At 41.0% G+C, this 21,389-nt stretch overlaps 1 protein-coding gene across 1 annotated transcript in view; it reads left to right on the top strand.

The window, feature by feature from the left end:
• Positions 1–9,152: 9,152 nt before the first annotated feature.
• The window catches only part of LOC145627208 (uncharacterized), a 30,216-nt gene continuing 17,979 nt past the window's right edge, over positions 9,153–21,389 (top strand). Inside the window, exons 1-5 of the mRNA XM_081679603.1 lie at positions 9,153–9,534; positions 15,940–16,052; positions 16,158–16,214; positions 17,435–17,530; positions 20,167–20,237. Of these exons, the coding sequence (XP_081535729.1) occupies positions 9,183–9,534; positions 15,940–16,052; positions 16,158–16,214; positions 17,435–17,530; positions 20,167–20,237 (689 nt within the window). The 5' untranslated portion in view covers positions 9,153–9,182. The remainder of the gene's footprint in view (positions 9,535–15,939; positions 16,053–16,157; positions 16,215–17,434; positions 17,531–20,166; positions 20,238–21,389) is intronic.

Raw genomic sequence — 21,389 nt, 5'->3', positions numbered from 1 at the left:
AATCCTTTGCCCCGATAGGGGAAGTGAGTGCAACTTTGGAATAAATAACCCAAGTAAGAATTTCTACCAATGACCGACTGATGCCTATGGGCATCCGGTATTAGGAAACTTATTCGTTCTTTAGACGCCGGACGCCCTTGTCCATGCTGGGACAGGCGATTTTATAAAATGAGCAACCATCCGGCTATTTTAGCCTCTGGTCTTGTTTGAGACCGGTTGTATAGCCACTAAACGTTTTTGTGCTTAGTTTTTAGTCAGTATTAAATTTACACTAAGTATCAAACTTAGCCCTTTTTTTTTAACACAAGCGGGTCCGTCTGGGTATTACCCGGGCAGATAATCAGGCAGTTGCATAAACAAAGTATTAAACTTAAACTTAAATAAACAAGGGATTCGAGTATTACCCAGGCGGTCCAACAAATGCAACCTTTACCAAGTGTCAAACTTAGTTAGGTAAAGAAAAATCCGCCTAGGTATTACCCGGATGGGTACTTAAGCAATAACTCGATTTTGCAAACAAAGTCTGAATCTTCATTAATTGACTCACTGTTTACAAAAAGTTTACATTCTCAGAAGTAGTACTTTTTTAGATTGTCTACATTCCAAGTTCTAGGCAGACGCCTGTCGTCTGGGGTTTCCAGGCGGTAGGTGTCATCCCTTACTTCTTCATAGATCCGGTAGGGGCCTTCTCCAATTTGGAGTTAGCTTTCCCAGCTCATTGGCCCTACCGGTTGCCTCCATTTTCCGTAACACAAAGTCATCCACTTTTAGAGGACGCTTGTGCACTCTCTTGTTATAAGCTCTGGTCATCCTCAGACGGTATATCTCATGGCACAAGGCACCATTGCCCCTACGTTCCGGGAGGGAGTCCAATGCCAGCTGCATGGCCTCCCAATTTGCCTCTTCATCATAGAGCATAACTCTGAGAGTCGGCTCGTAATTCTCAATAGGCAAGACGGCTTCAGCACCGTATACCATAAGAAATGGGGTTTCTCCGGTTGCCCCTTTAGCAGTAGTCCGGATGGCCCATAGGACATGAATTAATTCTTCTTCCCATAGGCCACCGGCCCGTTCAATTTTCTTTTTAATGCCGTCTGAGATGAGTTTGTTGAAGGCTTCAACTTGGCCGTTTGCTTGGGGTCGGCCGACTGATGCAAAACCATGTGAGATTCCCTGATCTCCTAACCAAGTCTTGAGCTGGGGGGTTTCAAACTGAGGGCCATTGTCAAACACCATAGACATAGGTACCCCAAACCGGGTGATGATGTTCTTCCAGATGAAGGAGATGACATCCTTTGTCTTGATGTTTTTAACCGACTCAGCTTCTACCCATTTGGTGAAATAATCCACAGCCACCAAAATGTAACGCTTTCCGCCTGGTGCAGGCGTATAAGGCCCCAAGATGTCCATGCCCCATTTGGAAAATGGGATTGGGCTGTGGATTGCCGTCAGATCAGTAGTCGGACGATGAATAAGTTTACCAAACTTTTGGCACTTGTCACATTTTTTCACCAACTCCTTGGCGTCTGCTTCAAGAGTGGGCCAAAAGTAATGTCGTCTGGCTCTGACGGCTAGGGACTTGTCGCCTATGTGGGAGGCGCAGAATCCAGAGTGCAAGTCTTCGAGAACTTCCTTCCCCTTTTCTGGGGTAACACACTTCAATAGGGGCTTAAGAAACCCTGCCTTGAAGAGTTCTCCATTTTTCAACTCGTAGCTTGCAGCTCGCTTCTTCAGGATGGCTGCTTCCGGTGGTGAATCAGGAAGTGTGCCGTCTGAAAGATAAGCCCGGATGGCATCCATCCAGGTAGAGCTTTGGTCTAAGGTTTCAATGGGCTCTTCATGTATGCTTTGCTTTTCCAGAACTTCCCAAAAGACCGACCGAGGAGTATCACAGCAGGCGGATGAAGCCAATTTGGACAATGCATCCGCCTAGTTGTTATCTGACCTGGGCACTTGATTCAGACGGAATTCTTCAAGTGCCCCAGTCCCTTAGTCATAATTAGTAGTGTTCTTGGCCCTTTAGGGCCACTTTTATTACTAATATGTGTTTTCTAGTGTTTTCGTTGTTTTGGTTAAGTTTTGCAGGGAATTGCACCTTTGGAGCATTTTCCCGGGATTTTTATGAAGCAACTACGAGCATTGGAAGAACACGACCACTTATGGAGCCCAAGGCCGGTTAGAGCCATCGAGCCGGTGATTAAGGGCTCGGTTATTTGGATCACGAGGCAATTGGACCGTGTATTCGAGACCCGAGAGGAAATATGGATTGGGCCGAGAAATCTAGCCCAATCGAAGTCCAAAGCCTTGAAGATAAAGACCGGGCCCGATCGGGCAAGCAATCGCCCGATCAGGCGGATGCGCGTGGGAGTGCCATCAAGGGAAGGCGCGCCCGATCGAGTGAGCTGCTAGCTCGATCGGGCGCGGCATCTAAGAAGACCTGTGCAACAAAAAGGCGCGCCCGATCGGGCGGCCTCTAGCCCGATCGGGCGCGTGTTTCTGGAGAAGTGTTTTTGACGAGCAATTAGTTTCTAATTAGGAGTTGTTTTCTAGTTTTGTTTAAATTCGTTTTTGTACGGATTAATTAGTATTCTCTACTTCGACTTCTTCTTCTCTTAATCTTTTCTCTTAGACTTTCTCTCTCTCTCTAAACTCTCTCTCTAAACCTTTGTTATTGTTTCTTTGATTAATTCCAGATTATTTGGTAACGATTTCTTTTCCCTTAATCTTAGTTATTTATTTTATTTCTTTGATCATGAGTTATTTTATTATTTTGATTAGTTTAGTTTTTAATATGTGTGAGTAGTTTAATTTCTAGGGTTTATGGGGATCTAATAAATAATATGAAGGGGTAAATTATTGTTGTTAATTATCAATGCTAGATTAATTTCCTATTGATTGATTTAATGCTCTGTGACTAGATTAGGCCTATCTTTTATGCATGAGTTTGACAATATTGATTCAAGAATCGAGAGATGAGAATTAATGTTTAGGTCTAGTTTCAATAGGCAAGTTAATTCATAAATGGTTAAGTCAAAATTCGAGAGATGAGATTTAATACCGATAAATTAATCGTGTGATTGTAATAAGTAGCGTGAGCCCTTTACAATCTGGTTAATTGATGCATTGATGATTGACTATTATTGATTGTTGGTATTGCATGATAATTTCTTATTGGATTGTTTTAATGTTTTACAATTGCGGCTTGTAAAAGTATAGCAATATTAAATTGATGAATCGAGCAGATGTTAATTTGATATTAAAGGCTATTTCCAATGAGGACTTAGATCTAGTAAATTGCGAGAGCCTGTTAGATCTATGTTGATTAATAAATTGCGAGAGCCTGTTAATCATGTTATTTATGCAATGTCAATGATTGATTACTATGTTTTACCCTGGAGTATTATTTATTGGTGAACCTATACCCTAGATCCCTTTATATATTGTTTTCTCCCTACTCTTATTCTTTGTAGTTTAGTCTCATACTTAATTATAAATATTGGTTACTTAAATAATTTAGATTATAATAATTAATTGGAAGTAAAAAGACTTGTTTCCCCGTGGAGATCGACCCTACTTCCCTATCTACCTTAGTTAGTGATTTAGGTATTTATTTTTGATTAGGGGATACGACTTTACACTGTCAGGGGTACCGGAGCTCAGCATTTTTTAAGACATGGCTAATGAAATAGACCGGAAGCTGAACACCGTCTCTCTCAGCAAGGAGAACGGCACTGAGGGCATGATCTGAGACGGCTAAGTACATGTATAACACCTCCCTAGGCAATGGACTAACAAGTCTTGACAAAGAGTGGAGGTGTTCTTTCAGCCGTTGAAAGGCCGCCTCGGCCTCATCCCCCCATTCAAATCTGGTCTTCTTCCTGATTGCTTGGAAGAAGTAAAGGCATTTGTCACCTGACCGGCTAAGGAATCTCCCCAGAGCAGCCAGGCAACCGGTTAGTCTCTACGCTTCCTTGACAGTGCGGGGTGACTTTATGTCAATCACCGCCTGTATCTTCTCAGGGTTAGCCTCTATCCCCCTTTGATCAATCAGGAATCCGAGAAACTTCCCAGACTCAACACCAAAGACGCATTTCTTAGGATTTAACATGACCTTATGCCGCCTGAGTGTGGTGAAGGTTTCTCGGAGATCAGCAAGGTGATCCGCCTGCTGTTTGGATTTGACTATCATGTCATCAATGTATGCCTCTACATTCCTCCCAATTTGATTAACAAAGACAGTATTAATCATTCGTTGGAACGTAGCCGACGCATTTTTCAAGCCAAACGGCATCACCGTATAACAGAATAACCCCTGATCAGTGACGAAGGCCGTTTTCTCTTGATCTTTCTTCCACAGGGGTATCTGATGGAAGCCGAAGTAGGCATCCATAAAACTCATCAAGGCGTGACCGGCTGTAGAGTCGACCAGACTGTCGATCTTTGGAAGCGGGTAACTGTCCTTTGGACACGCCCTGTTGAGGTCTGTGTAATCAACACACATGCGCCAGGTCCCATTCGGTTTCTTAACAAGGACTACATTGGCCACCCAGTCGGGAAAATTACAAGGCCGAATGAACCCGACGTCTAGCAGCTTTTTGACTTCGGCAGCTGCCGCTTGACTTCTTTCCTCGCCGTGGTTTCTTTTCTTTTGCCGGATGGGCTTCTTTTTGGGGTCCACGGCGAGTTTGTGGACAGCGAGATCCGGGCTGACGCCTGGCATCTCTTCCACTTCAAAGGCAAAAATGTCTTTGAATTCCTTCAGCAGGAGGTGCAAGCTTGCACCCAACGTAGCATGAGCGATCGTCCCGACCTTAACAGTACGTTCTGGACGGTTGTCATCCAGATGGAGATCAATGCTTTCGCCAGCCGGTTGGGGACAGAGCTCATCTGATCGCTCACCGGTCAGTGATTGCTATTTTTTCTCTTTCTTCACCTCCACCAGCAGAGGTGCCTTTCTTTTCTTACCGGCTGCTGGTGGGGCAGGTGCTGGGTCGGCATCCTTGACATCGTCAAGGTCTATTGGTTCCTGGACGCCTGGGGTTACAGTGTCCCTGACGGCTAAGAGGTAGCACTCTCGAGCCGTCTTCTGATCCCCATTCAGGGAACCAACAGTGCCGTCATCCTTCTCATACTTGATGAGCATGAGAGATGGGATGATTACTACCTTGGCTACGTTGAGGGTTGGCCTGCCAAGGATAATGTTATAGGCGGTCAACTCCTCAACGACCAAGAACCTGACGACAATATGTCGTCCTTGGCCCTTCTCTCCCAGCCGGATGGGTAGGTAAATCCTCCCGGCTGGGTAGACCATCCCACCCCCAAAATTAACCAAGGGGTGGGTGACCGGATGCATGCTGCTGATATTGTATTTCATCTTCTGCAAGCACCGGAGGCTGATGATGTCTGATGAACTACCGGTGTCAATAAGGATCCGTCCAACCAGCTGGTTAGCAACCTTACATTCAATGACCACCGGGTCATCATGCGGGCGGCGGACACTGCCCCTGTCCTTCTCAGTGATCAAGACATCTGGGAAGGAGGAGCTGGCTTCCGCCTGTTCATCATCATCTTTGTCCATCTTTCGAAGATGGCTCTTGGTGCCCCTGATGGTAGGGCCACCGCATGAAAACCCGCCTGCTATAGTGTAGACCGGCTCCTTGTCGGTATCCGAACTACTAGCAGGCTGGGGGGTAGTCTTGGAGGACTGACCCTTGTTTTTCTTTTTTGCCCCGACTGGGGACTTAGAAATATAGGACTTCAGCATCCCCTTGTCAGCCAGACGGTCCAACGTCCGTTGAAGGCTGAAGCAGTCGTTGGTGTCATGGCCGACTTCCTCATGGTATTGACAAAATTTATTTTTGTTCCTGGATTGAATGAAACTTTTCATTGGATTCGGCTTCTCTAGGGACAGCCGGTCCTTTATCTCCATGAGGATGGAGTTGCAGTCCTTGTTAAACTCGTACTTTGGGACGTACGATTTAAATTCTTTCTTCTTCTTCTGGGACGGCTGGTGAGTGTCACTAACCGCCCATACCTCTTTTCTCTTCTTGCTCTCCTCTTTCTTTTTAGCCGGCTAAGCAGGCCGGTTATCTTTCTGTTTGTCAGACTTCTTAGAGTCCGACTGGCCTCCAGGCGAGCAGAGGTCGGTAGCTTGAATGTAGCTTTCCGCCTCCCTCAGGGCCGCCTGTAGGGTGAAAGCCCCTTTTCTGACTAGGTCGAACTTAAAGGTCGACCCGTCTCTCAGACCTTTGAAAAAGTCTGTAAAAGCTACCTCATCAGACAGCCCCTGAATCTGAATTCTGATCAGGTTGAACCGCCTGACATATGAGCGCAGCCCTTCTCTCTCTCCCTGCTTAACAGTGCTCAAATCAAGGCTTGTTTTCTTAGCAGGGATGTTCATTGAGAAGTTGGAAGCAAACAGGAAGGCAAGCTTCCTAAAGCTATCGATGGACCCGGCTGGCAGATTGCCAAACCATTGTTGGGCAATGCCCTTCAATGTAGCCGGGAAGCATCGACACCAAGTGGTATCATCCAACCCCTGTAGATACATGAGGTTGGTGTAAGCCATGAGGTGGTCTTTCGGATTGGTGGTACCATCATAGGTACCAACCAACACGTTCTTAACCTTGGCCGGCTGAGCCGCCTCGGTTATCTCCCGAGTGAACGCAGAAGGCTGTTCACCCAGGCGAAGCTGCCAGTCCAATGGCTGGACATTTGGGTATGCCGCCTGACCCCCAAAGAAGGTCGGTTGCATGAAGTGAGGGGGATACTGCCCGAAAGCCTGAGTAGGCACATACGGGACATCTCCAATCATATGAGGGCCAGAATGGACGGTATTGCCGCCTGTCTGACTCTCATCAAGCCGACTCAGATAGCGATTGGTTTCTCTTCCGGTTGATGATCTCCCGGGCATCAAGAGTTGATTTTTTACTTCTCACCGACTGCTTAGTCCGGCGAGTGTTATTGGTGTTCTTCCCAAGAAGGAGAATTTTTTACCAATCAATGGTCCCGACTGCCTTCTCCTTTGGATGAGGAGTGGGCTGCCGGTCTCTGACTGACTTCCCCTTCTCTAGAGGAGTCTTCTTCGCCGACTGACCTTTACTTGGGCCAGCCCGGCTTTTGGTGATCAACTCTTTAATTTCACCCTTGAAACTTGTCATGAATCTCATGAGTTCGTCTCGGGTGACAGGGGCTGATCCAGCTGCCGTTTGGGTTTCCCCTTCCGGCTGCCCAGTGGGCCTGCTCGGACCCGCCTGGGAGGCGCCCCGCTCTAGAGTCTCTCTGGGCCAGATGCGCTTGATTCTGAGAGAGCCGTCTTCGGTTGTAAAGGTTTCGACCTGAGGATCTTCATCCTCCTCATGGTCTGTAAAGACTTCTGGGTCTTCTCCCAGACGGTTAGGGGGTGGTACAGACTCTTGAACCATCTTCGAGGTACTCTCCCCACAGACGGCGCCAAATGTTTTGGGTGTTTTTGTCCCTTGGGAGAGTTACGTCACGAAGTCTGATCCGGCTGAGCTGTACCTGCAAAATAACGGAGACTCCGGGTGGTTGGAGCTCTGCCTCCGACGATCAAGTTAATAACTTGAAACGGAATAAAGAACGAAAATTTAGGTGGGTATCTGCTCGGATTCCAAGCTCAGGTCTTTCTCTGATGTAAGAGAATAAGGGTGTAATAAATGATTGAATGTGTCCCCAAAATGGGGAAATATCTCCCTATTTATAGGGTCGTTGGAAAATGTGCCCCTACCTAGGTCACTTGAACTAGATTTTAGTGGGCTGCGCCGTTTTACGGCGCTCCTAGGAGTTTGGGCCTTTGAAAGCCGCCATTTCAGAAACATATCTGAGGGCGCCAAGTGTCAAGAGGATATTGAGCCACCTGGGCCATCCTGAGCTCGACACGTGGCGACCTCTCATTGGTCCACGTGTCTAGGGTAAAAATACCCTAAACACATATATTAAATGACTCGGGCATTAACTAGTAAAAACATATCAGAAAATAAAAATAATATTGTATCCCTAAAAACAACGTGAGCATTGCACGTGCTGAAAGGCTAGTGTTAAAACAAGTACAGTGCATCCAGAGTAGAAAAATTTTGGAAAATTTGACATTTGCCACTAGCGAAAGAACCTTGTGTCACATTTGCTACCTGTTTATTTTTATTTTTTGTACCACCTAAAATCACATAATTAAAATTTCACTACACTTATTCAAAAAAAAAAAAAAAAAAAAATTAAAAATAAATAACCCAGCCACCCTCAACTGCCACCCCCTCCACCTCCCCCCTGCCGACGGTCGGCGCTCAGAGCTTCGACCGGCGCCGGCGACTCCACCTCCTTCCTTTCCCCCACCTACGTAGCCAACCTCCCTTCCCTTTTCCCCTTCTTGTTGCCCCAAACCGGAAACCACCCCTTTCCCTTCCACCCCCCCATCGGAATCAACCTCCTCTCTCCGTTCCCTCCTCCGGAATCGACCCCCTCCCCTTTCGACCATCCCTAACCCTAAACCACCACCTCAAAACCACCATAAGCGAAACCCTAAAATTCGTTTAGGTGGTTTAGGGTTAGGGGTGTTGGTTCTTAGGTGGAGAAAAAGGAGGAGGGTCGATTTTAGTGGGGGAACGGGGAGAGGGGCCGATTTCGATGGAAGGAAGGGAAAGGGGGTGGTTTTTGGTTCGGGGTGGAGGTCGGGGCAGCAAGAACGGGAAAAGGGAAGAGGGGTTGGGTGCGTAGGTGGGGAAAAGGAGGGGAATGGGGTCGCGCCGGCACCGACAGGGGGAGGGCGAGGGGGTGGTAATTGAGGGGAAAGGGGTGGCAGTGAGATTTCGGCCATCGGGGTAGCATTGATGGGGATAGGAAAGTGGCAGTGAGGTAGAGGGGTGGCTGGAAGGCGGCTGGATGGTGGTTGAACCCCACTAACGACATAAACATTTGATAGTGAAATACGTAGTATATATTTTAGAGATTTGGGTGGCAGCAAAATAAAAAAGAAAATTAAACCGATATCAAATGTATCACAAGGTTCTTTTATTGGTATCAAATATGAAATTTTCACAAATTATTATTCCCCCCAAAAAAAATCAAAGCAAAAGAAAAACCCTAGTTTTTTTTTTCCATTAACAAAACTTTTTTCACATTAGTAGTGTAAGAAAGTGAAGGAGCAAAGAAGCTACGAATCAATTGCAATGGCGGTTGGCGAATACTCCTATGAAACCCTAAGCCCTTTCCTACCTCCCTCCGCCGCCGTCGAAACCACCATTGCTGGCGGCGAAGATGCCGGCGACTACGTTGTGTTCCGCAATGAAATCTCTCTTACGTCATTGGAGCCCGCCTCCACTGACGCCGCCGCAACCGATTACTTCTCCCTTGACGTCGATGATGCTTCGGATGAAGTAATTGATCCAACTCCTCCGCCTAAGGTGGTTGCTGCGGAGGAGAGAGAAAATGATGCTGATCGGACGCCGGAGTGGACGCTCGAGAGTGGTTGGTTTCGGGCCGATTGCCGGTTCAAGAGTCCTATGCTTCAACTTCATAAAGGTAATTTTGGACAATAATATGATAAGTTTAATTTATGTAATTTGTATCAAAGATTGTAGTTTTATTTTATGGATAGCAAATTTATGTATGTTATTTGTTTTGGTGTCATGGGTGATTATAATTTAGGAGTATAGCCCTTTTTTGGATTGTTATGAAGTAGATGATTGTATATTGATGTGGACATTATTGGGTAAGGACTGTTAGGGACTAATTTCCTGTGTTTTGGGCATCAATTGTAATTTTGAGGATTGAAACATATACTCGAGTTTCGAGGCGTGCAAATATTTCATTATGTGGGTTGCTATAAATGTTGCTAGAAGTTTCATGGGAACGAGAGTTTTTGGGAGAAAGTGAATTTTTTGATAGTTTGTGAGTTCATGCTACTGAGGGTGAAACTATGAGTGAGCCATTCTGTTTTTCTTATTCATCTCATTCTTACCTGGTGAATAGAAGACCAGTTGCCCGTCTTTTGGGCTTGTTTTAATCATATTTGCTATATTTGAATGGAAGCATACTTGACCTTGTTTTGTATAAGCAACGGGTATATGAGAATAGGCAAAAGGCAATAGCATTCTGTGCAGAATTTTTGATGAGGAGTAAGGGTTGGAAGATGTACAGACATTGCTTACTGTTTTGTTGCATGCAATTTCAGTAAAAGCAACGTATGGCAAGTACGAGGGTGTTTGATTTTGAAAAGTAATAACTCACTCATCAATCATCACTAACCATTTAGTGTGAGGCGTGACTTTCTTGTGGATGCCTTATTTCTGTTGTTTTAAACTCTTCACTATATTATTTTTTTCATTATTTTGAAGAAACAACATGAACAAGAACTACACTATGTTTGGATGACAATAGTGAAGGGAAAGGGAGAAGAAGGAAACAGAGGGAAGGGAAAGGGAGCTGAGGCGAAGGAGAAGGTGAACTTCTATTTTCCTTCTAAATCTCTCCAACAATGGAGGAATTTGGTTTATTAAAGGGGAAGGACATTGATCCTTCCAATTCTCTCCCATTCCCTCCTTGCATTAGATATCCAAACAAAGGATGATGCATTGCTTCTTTTCTCTTCTCTTCCTTTCCCTCCATTTTACTCTATCCAAACATAGTGTTATTGCCGTTCTTCTCTTCCTTGAATAACATGGGATACAGTTGTAGATGTGGTCTGTATTGTGATAAGATTACTATTCTGTATATATAAGCTTCTGTCACAGAAGACTTGTCATGAATTTAATGCTGTATGGTAGTGTTATTAGCTGTGTCAGGTGAACTCTATATTTGGTCATTTATGTGGTGTGAATGTTCAAGCATCTGAGATGTGTGAGAAGTTGGTTGTTGTTGGGCTCTATGAATATTCACAGGAAGGCATCATTATTTTAGCATATAAGGCTATGTTGTTTATGAAGTAAGGCACCATAACTTTAGCGAATTTACAAGAACTGTTTGTCTTTCTAACATATTTTAGTTTTCTTTTGCGTGCTATAAAGAATTCTGAAGATATCATGCCTTGTCAATGTAATGTTGAGCCTAGTGTAGCAATTGCTCTTGTATGGACCCGGTCTACAATAAATTAGTGTAGACCTAAAATTTGATACTTTCAAATAATATAATCACATTCTGGATAATATAATCACTTTTTTAGATGATATAATTATCTTTTTATGAGTTATATTTTGATCTCATATTAAACCATTTCATGAGATTATATAATTATCTTTAGGATGATAAAATTTAATAATCATCTTTTGAATGATGTAATTTACTATTTGATACTTTTTATAATGATAAATTCACTTTTTGAGCGATATATTTACATAACAGTTTCAAGATGATATAATCACTTTTGTAATAATATAATCACATTTCGTATGATATAATCACATTCGTATGATATACTAGAAGGTTGGGTTTACAATAAGTTATTGTAGACCGGGTCTATTCTAGTCTTTATACTAGTGTAGTATTGTGAATTACTTCCTTAGGTTCTATTTAGTTGCAACCAAACCAAATGACACACAAGCATAGAAAGAGGAGAGAGGAAGTGAGTAGGGTATGGGGATTGGCTAAATTAAGAGGGTGATTGGCTTGGAAAGTGGTATAGATTTGGAATTAAGAATGAAATTAGGTGGTAAGGGGTTGGAGCTTGATGTCTATTTCCATGTTTTGGTGTAGTTCATTAATGCATATAATTTTCATCCGCTAAAATTGAAACTCTTGCCATATGTTTCAACCATTCCAAACCCATATCTCATATTGGTAATCCGTAATTCATTTACCTGTCTAGTTCCCCTATTGATGATAGAGATTAAAAGCATGAGGGGTTAGGTATATGAGGGGGTATTTGGTTCGACATATGATATCAAATATGGGGTTTGGTTTCAAATTCTTGCGTTTAAAATGGATGATACCTAGAAATCCACTCCCAATTCCATTTATTTGATCTTGTTTATATAAAACTCAAAACCTCAAGATTGGAATTCTCATTTTAGCTACCCTTTTTCCTCTCCAGATTCATGCATGCCTACTGATTCCAACTTTATCCTCCCTCTTTCCCCTTCTTATATTTTTTACACTTGGTTTTAAAAAGCGCGCCTAGGCGCGCCTCACTCCCAGGCTCAGTCACCTACGGAAGGCGCGCGCCTCAAAGCGCCTTTGGTAAGTTGCGCCTTTGCGCCTCAAGGAAAATAACTAAGATATAAGTTATAAATTGAAGAATGATGGACACTTTTTCAAATTTACACTACCTTAGCTTTACATATATTATTATTTAATTTATTATGAATCTTTTTAATTGGTATTTAGTACAATCAAAGTAAAAAATAATTTGAAATAGATATGTAAATACGTGCGCCTTACATACAAAAGGCGCGCGCCTTCGCCTTACGCCTCGCGCCTAGGCTGCAAGGACCATTTGCGCCTTGGTGTGCCTTGCGCGTTTTAAAACTTAGTTTGTACAACAATCAGACATATGTGACTCCATTAATGCCTAATTCTCCATCCTCTTCATCCTTTATCTTGTTGCCTATGTGCTATGTCTTGCCCTTTGCTCTGACTAGATGCCTTGATAGTAGAATAAGGTGAAAAAAGTTTACTTTTAATGGCTGTTTTTCACCATCTAATTTCTAGATCTAAACTTTGGTGATGATAAATGGCCACACAATGGTCATTTGCTTTGGGAATGGTGGAGGTTATGTTGGCTTATTTTCATGGAGTTAAAGTGTATGAGATGTAGATGGCTAGGGATGTTCTTAGTTTAAAAAGCACGAGGCGCAAAGGGTCCCCGGAGCCTAGGCACGAGGCACAAAGTGGAGGCGCGCGCCTCTTGGATACGAGGCACAAACTTTTTAATTTTTTATTTATTTTCATTTTACTTATTGTTTTCCATTGAAATTTTATTAAAATCAAATTAAAGTGATACTTATTTTATTTTATTTTATTTGGTGCTTTTTGAAAATATTTTCTGCTCTTTTGCAATTATTTTTCTAAAAGTACTCAGATTTAAGCATATTAAATAATTAAAACTATTTTGTTTGGTAAAAAAAAAAAAAAGAGGAAAGCTGGTCAGAGAGACTGGTCACGTGATTAACTGTCAAAAGGAGAGCAAGCTTTTGTTATTTTATTAATTAAAAAAAAACTGATAAAATAATAAAGAATATATAAATATTTACGTTATTAAGAAGAAGCAGAAAATGAATGAATGGCAAAGAGCAGAGGTCGAAGAGAGAGAATAGTAGGGGGGAAAATAAAACAATTACCTGGGTTGTTTCACCGGCGCCGGCCGCTGTTCGCTGCCGGAAACCGCCGGGAATTGATCCGGCAAAGTCTACCGCAGAACAACCCACCAATTCTTCAATTGCAAAGCAACCCGTAAATTAGGGTTTTTCAAATTTGGGGTCAAATTGAAGCGATTTTATTCAATTAACAAGAGGCTATTGCTCGAATCGTCACTTTAAAGACTAGGTAGCTTCAATTTGAAAAACAAATGTGTTTTATTTAAAAAATTAATCAGAATCTCCTTATCTCACGCTTTTAAACATAAGGCGTCTCAGGCACTGCGCGTTACGCCTTGGTGGAGGTGGCATGAGGTGCGTGCCTCGTGGAATGCGCTACGCCTAGGAAGGCAGAGGTGTTTTGGCCTGCGCCTCGTGTCGCCTTGCGCCTCAACAGCGCCTAGGGGCACTTTTTAAAACTAAGGGGATGTTGTGAAATTGTTGAGGGCTGGATGCTGTGAAAAATTGTAATTAGCAGTTGTTTTTTATTTATTTTAATTTTTTTTTGTAAAAAAAATTTGTCCCTAGAAGTTGGCCGATTCAAAGGATGTGTTTTCTCCTAATCCACCTCCCTTGTGTGGTTCTGATTTTTGTAGCGATGGAGGTTATGTTGCTTTGTTTTCATGAAGTTGAAGTGCATGTGATGTAGATGGCTTGTGATGGCATGAGATTGTTGAGGGTTAGATGCTGAGAAAAAGATTTTTTGGTAGTATTTCTTTTTTTTTTTTTGAATTTTCCTAGAATTGTCCAATTCTAAGGATGGGTTTCCTCCAAATTCACCTCCCTCATGTGATTCTAATCTGTTAGTGATGGAGGTCATGTTGGCAAGTTTTCAAAATTAAAGTGCAAGTGATCTGGATGGCTAGTGACAGTGTAAAATTGTTGAGGGCTAGATGCTGAAAAAGTGTAATTAGCAGTTGGATTTTACAACTAGCCATCCAGATGAATTTGTAAGAGGCCTTTAATTACAACTGCTTGGAAGAGGCCAGGAAAAAGCTTGCATTTGTAAGAGTCCCCTAATGTCTAAAAGTGTAAAATCCAGGAATTACACCCTCACTTGTTGAGGGCTAGATGCTTGAATTTGCAAGAGGCCCCTAATTACACTATCACTAGCCATCCAGGAAAAAGCTTGCAAGAGGCCCCTAATTACAACTAGTGTGACATTTAATTTTATGTAATTTGGCCCTCAACAATATGGCCCTCAACATGATTACAACTAATGTGACATTTTTGAAGAGTGAAAATGTTTAATGAAACAGAAATGGAATTTTATTGTTGGGAGGCAGTACTCAGTAGTCAATAGATTAGTGAAGGTTATAGAATATGTGGCTGCATGTGTTTTTATTATCTTCTCTAAGTAATGTTGAATCTGCAGTAATCCGTGCCTACTTTAATGATTTTCCCTTTTATTTTACCTCGAACCGTGTTTGATTTACTATTGTGGGCAGAATATGAGCTCAAGGTTTTAGAACTATAGTTCCCAAATTTCCAAGCAAGATGCTCAGTTATGGCTTGTCTATACACTTTTCAAAAAATCCCTGTGCTGATTTTTGCTTCCCCCCCCCCCCCCCCCCCCCCCCCCAAAAAAAAAAAGTTAAAAAGACAGGCTGAATTAAGTGTGTACTTGTATAGAAATCTTTAGGGTGATGGTTACTGAAAAGGAAATGTACTGATTTTGGAAATCAAACTTGTTCCATGTCATACTCCAAGAAATCAATTGCCTTCTTGAAAGAGATCTCTACCTACAATGAGAAAGATATAGGGGCCTCTTGCAAGCTTTTTCCTGGTCTTTGTTGGCCATGTTTTTCCCCAATAAGGCTATGTAGGTAAATTACTATGGTGGTGAATTTATGAGTAGTTGATGAATGCTGATGGCTGATCAGCTGATGAAGGCAAAACTACACTGCAACCTTTTATTCATTCTCTATTTTCCTTGCTAAATAGGCGGAAAGGTCAGTGAACTTGCTATTGAGCCTATAGCCAATATGAGGGTCAAGAAAATATTGCTGAAATTGATGTAATGACATTGCGTCTTCTTCTAGGTCACTTGTGAATTTTGTGTAGTTTATTTAATGGGATTAGAATTTTGGACTTGTCTGGTGCAATTGCTGTTGCCAGTTGATTGTCTGCTGCTTTCCTGGACCTAGTCCTTGATTTGACAAGCTGTGTTGACTTGTTGAAGGACTAGAGCTAAGAAGAAACTAAGGCATGCACCTCTTGTAATAAATAAGAATATTTGGGTCACATCTTTATCAACAGGAATGGCAGTTAAGGATCCTTTTAGCAGTTTAGATAATGAGCAATGAATATAATATGTTTGTTTTGTTTTGCCTCCACTCTGTTATTGAAGGACCAAGTTTTGTTGCATCTTCTTTCTACATTAATAAGCTCCTAAAACAATTAACTTTTCTCCCCCACTGGTTTGTTTTGCCTCCACTCTGTTATTGAAACCAGGTTCTTTTTCACAAAAAAAAAAAAAAAAAAGAAAAAAAAAAAGAAGCAAAAAAAGACTTTAACTTTCTGAATGTATGAGTGCTATGTACTGTGTTACATTTTTAAATTTGAAATACTTTTATGGTTGTATACTTAGTGGAGTAGAGAATTTGCGTATAATATGACCTTTGACTTGGCCTCGCAGAGATCCTGGACTTCTGTGATTTTCTCTCCCCAACTCCTGAAGAAGCTGCAGCGCGCAATGCAGCTATTGAACGTGTATCTGATGTTATCAAATATATATGGCCCTATTGCAGGGTATTTTTTGACTCTCATAAATGGCTTTGCCTCCTTAATTTTTTTTTTCTTTTGTTGCACCTACAGATCTTCTAAGTGTGGTTCATTATTTCTATTGGTTTTCAGGTAGAGGTTTTCGGTTCATATAGAACAGGGCTCTATCTGCCATCAAGTGACATTGATGTATGTATGTTGCCTCCTTTTTTCAGGCTTAGTTCCTTTAGCCATTCAGTTTTTCAGTTTATTTTATTTTGCTGTTTTAATTCAATACTTTATATTATTTAGCCAATCTAGTGAAGCATTCTTACTAATATGTGCCTTTTGGGCTAATCTTGTGAAGAATGATAATATGTAATGTAAGAGAACTTATTCTTAGTATGTTTTCCTATGAGATAAGATGTCAGCTGTATGCTCGAGTAAAGCCTAATTTTGTGGATCATTCAAAACAATCTATATAATAGACTAACACTAGAGCTGTGATGTACTCCATGTTGCTGTTTACTGTTTACTTCAGGTCCATCCACTACCTATTTCCTATCTTTATAAATCACTCAAGCTTTTCAGTTTCATTTTATTTAATTATTTTATTTTTTATTCAGGGGTAGGGGTGGGTGGGTCATGGGTGTGTGTTATGGGGGAAAGAGAGAGGGGGTTGGGGGGGGGGGGGGTGAAGGAGTGGGGTTAATATAAGGGTGTGTGCGGATTTGCAAATTTCTTTGGTCTGAATGGGTGTTTTTTTTTTTTTTTTTTTTCTTTTTCTAACGCTTGTTAAGTGTACTGATTCTGTATGTTTTTATGCCTTCAAAGTGTTTTACCAACTTATAGGTTTCTTATCAATTTTTTCCTTGCTTAACTTGCATTCCTGTCTGTTAATTGACATAATGTTCTGTTATTGTTTTTGTTAGGTATTGTTTTTGATTTCTCCTGTAGTCCTGTTGCTTTTATTATCGTGGTTTGATGAATACTGGAGACATCGAACCACAAGAATGAAGCAACAGGGCTACAGGCAGCAGTATTTTTGTGTTTATTTTTAAATCTTCAAAAACACTGCTGCCTTTAAATTGTTTTGTGTTTGTTTCTTCTCCTCTTACCCCCTTCATAGCTGTATCCCATCTAATATAGGAAAGCTTGAAGGAAATATTGCAAATTTTACAAGATAATCATGGGATTCTTCATGAAAATTATTTGGCCTCACACAAGCTATAACCCCACAAGGGGCTAGGAATATATGAATTCGCTCTTATAGCTAGATAAAAAAATAAATTAAAATTGTCCCCGTTTAATAGGAACCATTTTTATTTTTTATTTATATTTATATTTTTTTATTTTATTTATGCTGTATGACTGTAATGCGTTAAATTTTTTTTATATACGTCTAACATAAGTTTTCTTGTTAACTGCAGGTTGTGATTCTCGAATCAAATATCAAAACTCCACAAATTGGCTTACAAGCTCTGTCTAGGGCATTGTCACAAAAGGGTATTGCGAAAAAGATGCAGGTATATGCCATTTCAAGAATTTAGCACAAATGTAATGGTATGAGTAGTCGTGGTATTGTTTTACTGTTATCTGAGATCATTATTAATATTTGGAAAACACTCAATGAGCTAAATTGTAAAGGAGCAAGGATATTGAGTCGGTATCATTTTATCTGGAGAATGGATTTGTAGTCACTGAAGTCTTACATGGCACATTTGCCTTTAAGTTAGTCTGTTCTTAATTTTTTCAAGTTATTATCTTGGGAGTTCTAATCGAGGATGAATATCTGGGAGCCGAGTAGCTAGAGGGAGTGGAAGAGTAATTGGTATAAGCTTCCCATTGGTTTTGGTGGCCAATGGATGATTACAATTTTCTCCTATGTGCTAGCCTTTTATGAAACATGAAAAAGGTTCACGTGCTTTTATATATTTTAAGTAGTGAACTTTTGGATGTAACTACTGGCTTAGTGTTTTAATATGTGCATGAAATACATGGTTCTTTTTTCGAACATAGATGACTCAAGTCTGCTTCTTTCGAAATACCTGTTAATCTGCCTTCTCATCCCTAACACACTGGTCACTGGTGCTGAACTTCTAACCAATGCCTTGTTGTTTTTGCCATCAAACTATGTTACTCACCACTAAGTAGACCTGCCATAAACCAACCCAAAATGAAATTGATTTGAGAAAAGTGGGTTTGTCCTCTGCACTATTTACTTGACACATACTCGTCTTATACTTTACATTAAAACTTACTATGAAAGGGAAAGAAATGAGATCATGAGATGATGAGAATGTTCCTAAACAAGTCATCATGAGCTATTTGTATCCATGGATCTAGCCTGACTTTTATTGGACTCATTTGTCAATTGTATGATTGGATCTGGCTATGAATCTTTATTATGATACGATTTTGTGAGACACATTTTGCATATTACAATGCCATGGTTACATCTGTCCTACTCAAAGAAAGGAAGAGAATGGGCGTCTTAACATCTGTACTTTGGCTGGTCAAACCTGGATATAAATGCTATGAGTCCTAAACAAACATTTGATCCTTCCCTGAAGTTACTGGCCAAAATATAGCCCAAACATGGTGATACTTTATCAAATCCTATTGTATGACAGGTCCACTCATCACCTCACTTTACTCAGTGATTCTCTCTGTCAAGGTGCTGGATAATTTTATGTAGTCTCTAGCTCACCGGGACTCTTCTTCCCCCCTTGGGTCAACTTCTTGAGTTTAATCCAACAAATTATTATATACTAACATTTACTTTTGTATAAAGTCAAAATGTTGCCATAATTAAAGGACGGGGGAAGTATTGTTTCATTCTCCGATTCAAAAAGGAAATTGTTTTGTGAAATTGTGCTTTCTAAAATTTTGTTAATAATTTTAGGGAAATTCTCTTTGGTGAACTCCAATTTTCTAATTTTCTAAGTGGTAAACATTCTTAAAATTTATTATCAATGGTAAACCTAAATTTTTGATTACCATTGATAAGTGTTATATTAATAAAAATCCTTAACTATAGTTAGTTTTTTTTTTTTTATTTTTTAATAATTAAATTATTATTAAAATATATTTCAAAAAAAAAAACCAAACCCTTCCCTACCCAACTTAGCCACCTGCACAGCTGCACCTAATGCCGGCGGCTACCATCCACTTCTCCCTCACCAACGCCGGCGCCCAGCTCCACCTTTGCCAGTGCGTCGGCCGTGGATCCCCCACCTCCTCCTCCTCTCTTTCGTTCTCTCAATCTCGATCCCCTACCTCCTCCTCTCTTTCTCTCAATCTTCACCGCCCCACTACCGACCACGAACCCACCCCAAACCACCCCGAAAACCAGTGAACCTCCCCGTCGACCCTCTTCCCTAGTTCACAATCCCTTAAAACCACCCCAAAACACCAAGATATACCCAAATCGTTTAGGGTTTCAAAACCAAACCCAAACGGGTTTCGATTTTCTGGTGGTTTTGGGTGGTTTTCTGATGGTTAAAACCCAAATCCGACCCTTTCCCACCCTCGAAACCCTAGGCTACGAAGTTTCGAGGGTGGGGGAGGGCCTGATTCGGAGTTCAAAGTGGTTGGGGGAGGGTTTTTTTACGGGTTTCGGGTTGGGGATTTGGGAGTTTTGGTTTGGGTTTTCCGGTGGTTTTAGGTAGGGGAGGGGGAGGCTATGTCGCCAGTCATGGTGGGGAAGGGCGGGCGTCTCTGACCAGGAGGTGGGCGCCTGGACAGCGGCAAGGAGTGGGCTGCCGGTGGTTAGGGGGTCTGAGAGGAGTTTGGGTTTTTAAATATTTTTTATTTTTATTTTTATTTATTTTTATTTATTTTATTTTTTTTGTTTTTGTAAAATAGTAACTTACTTGAGCTAACCATGGTTAAGGAATCAATTAATTATATCATTAGTGTTACCAATGATTTATTAAAGATAACTATGGTTTACCATTGATAATAAATTTTAAGGATGTTTACCACTTAGAAAATTAGAAAGTTGGAGTTTACCAAAGAGAATTTCCCATAATATTATTTTCCATTTTTTTTTATTAACTAGAGTGCCTCTTATAAATTGGAATTTGCTTTATCAATTTGTAATTTCGTTATTATGTATACTGGACACACAGTATTTAACATGCTGTGAATGGATTTTCAGGTGATTGGTAAAGCTAGGGTGCCGATTATTAAATTTCTGGAGAAGGTGACTGATGTTGCATTTGACATTAGGTGGGGTCAATATCTCTTTGTAAAACTTCTCGTCTTTATTTACAAGTTTTAGATTACTTTTTTGTTGCCCTCACTATATATCTTGAACCTAATCTTGCGTTTCGAGTTTCGACTTACCTCTTAATTAAATAAATGGAAAGTATGATACTGCTCGGGCAGTAATACAGTAAGTTTTGTGGGTAAATCTTTTCCTGTGTACCTTACTTGTTTTTTACTGGTTTCTTCCCATTTTCTGTTTTTTTCCCCCTTTTTCTTTTCCCTTTTGGTTAATTACTTATCTTCTCTTGAGTAGTCTTCTATTTCTTGCTCATGTGTTGCTTTTTTGTGAGCAGCAATTGGTTTTAGGCAGACTAGAATGTGAAAGCTTGTTTTGTAGCAGTATTTTCTGCTGTTTGTGCTGTCCTATTGCTTAGTTGTCCTCTAATGTTGGGAGTGTGTGAACTGGTTTGTGTAATGCTTGGTTGTATTTTACTGTTGGTAGTTTTGGATCTGGTATGTCAGAGTGTTTGTGTGTGTTTATGCTGTTTGATGTGAAAATGAGTATGAACCAATAATTAGATGTGCTTGTGATAGGGGGCAGGGGTGCTGTTTAGCAGAACATAGTGTTTTTTATGTTGAGTTTCGCTCTGGCTTGCCTTATATGGTTGATACTTGCTCAATATTCCCAACACTGAGATTCTTATGTGCAAGGCATCAGCCCAATGTTGAGCCCAGGCCTGCTATGCAATTCACTTATGCTCGAAGGAAGACTAAATCAGCTGCATCTAATGGCTGAATGTGCTGGAAGAATGAGCTGGAATTTCTGTTACAAGTTTGTTAGCCTTAAGGGCAACTTAGTAATTCCGTATCTAGTTTAATATTCCCTAAGCAGTTAGTTTGTTATGGCTAATTGTATTTAATAAGGAATTCTGCTTGTAGAGAGGATTATGAAAATTATTATTGAGTGAATGAATTTGGAGAGATTCTCTTCCTCTCGAATGAAGAGCATTTGTATTGCTTGATTGCCTTGATCTTCAATACAAAATATCCGTTGTTTACTAAATTTTCTCTGTTTCTTCTTTACTACAATCCTCTGTTTTTAGCTAAGTCCTAGCAAATTTGGTATCAGAGCAGTTGCGATTCTTACCGGAGAAGAAGATGGCTCGCTTGACT

The sequence above is a fragment of the Chenopodium album genome, chromosome 4 (assembly GCF_948465745.1).
Source record: "Chenopodium album chromosome 4, dcCheAlbu1.1, whole genome shotgun sequence".
Classification (NCBI taxonomy): Eukaryota; Viridiplantae; Streptophyta; class Magnoliopsida; order Caryophyllales; family Amaranthaceae; genus Chenopodium; species Chenopodium album.
This window is presented reverse-complemented; position numbering and strand designations above follow the sequence as displayed.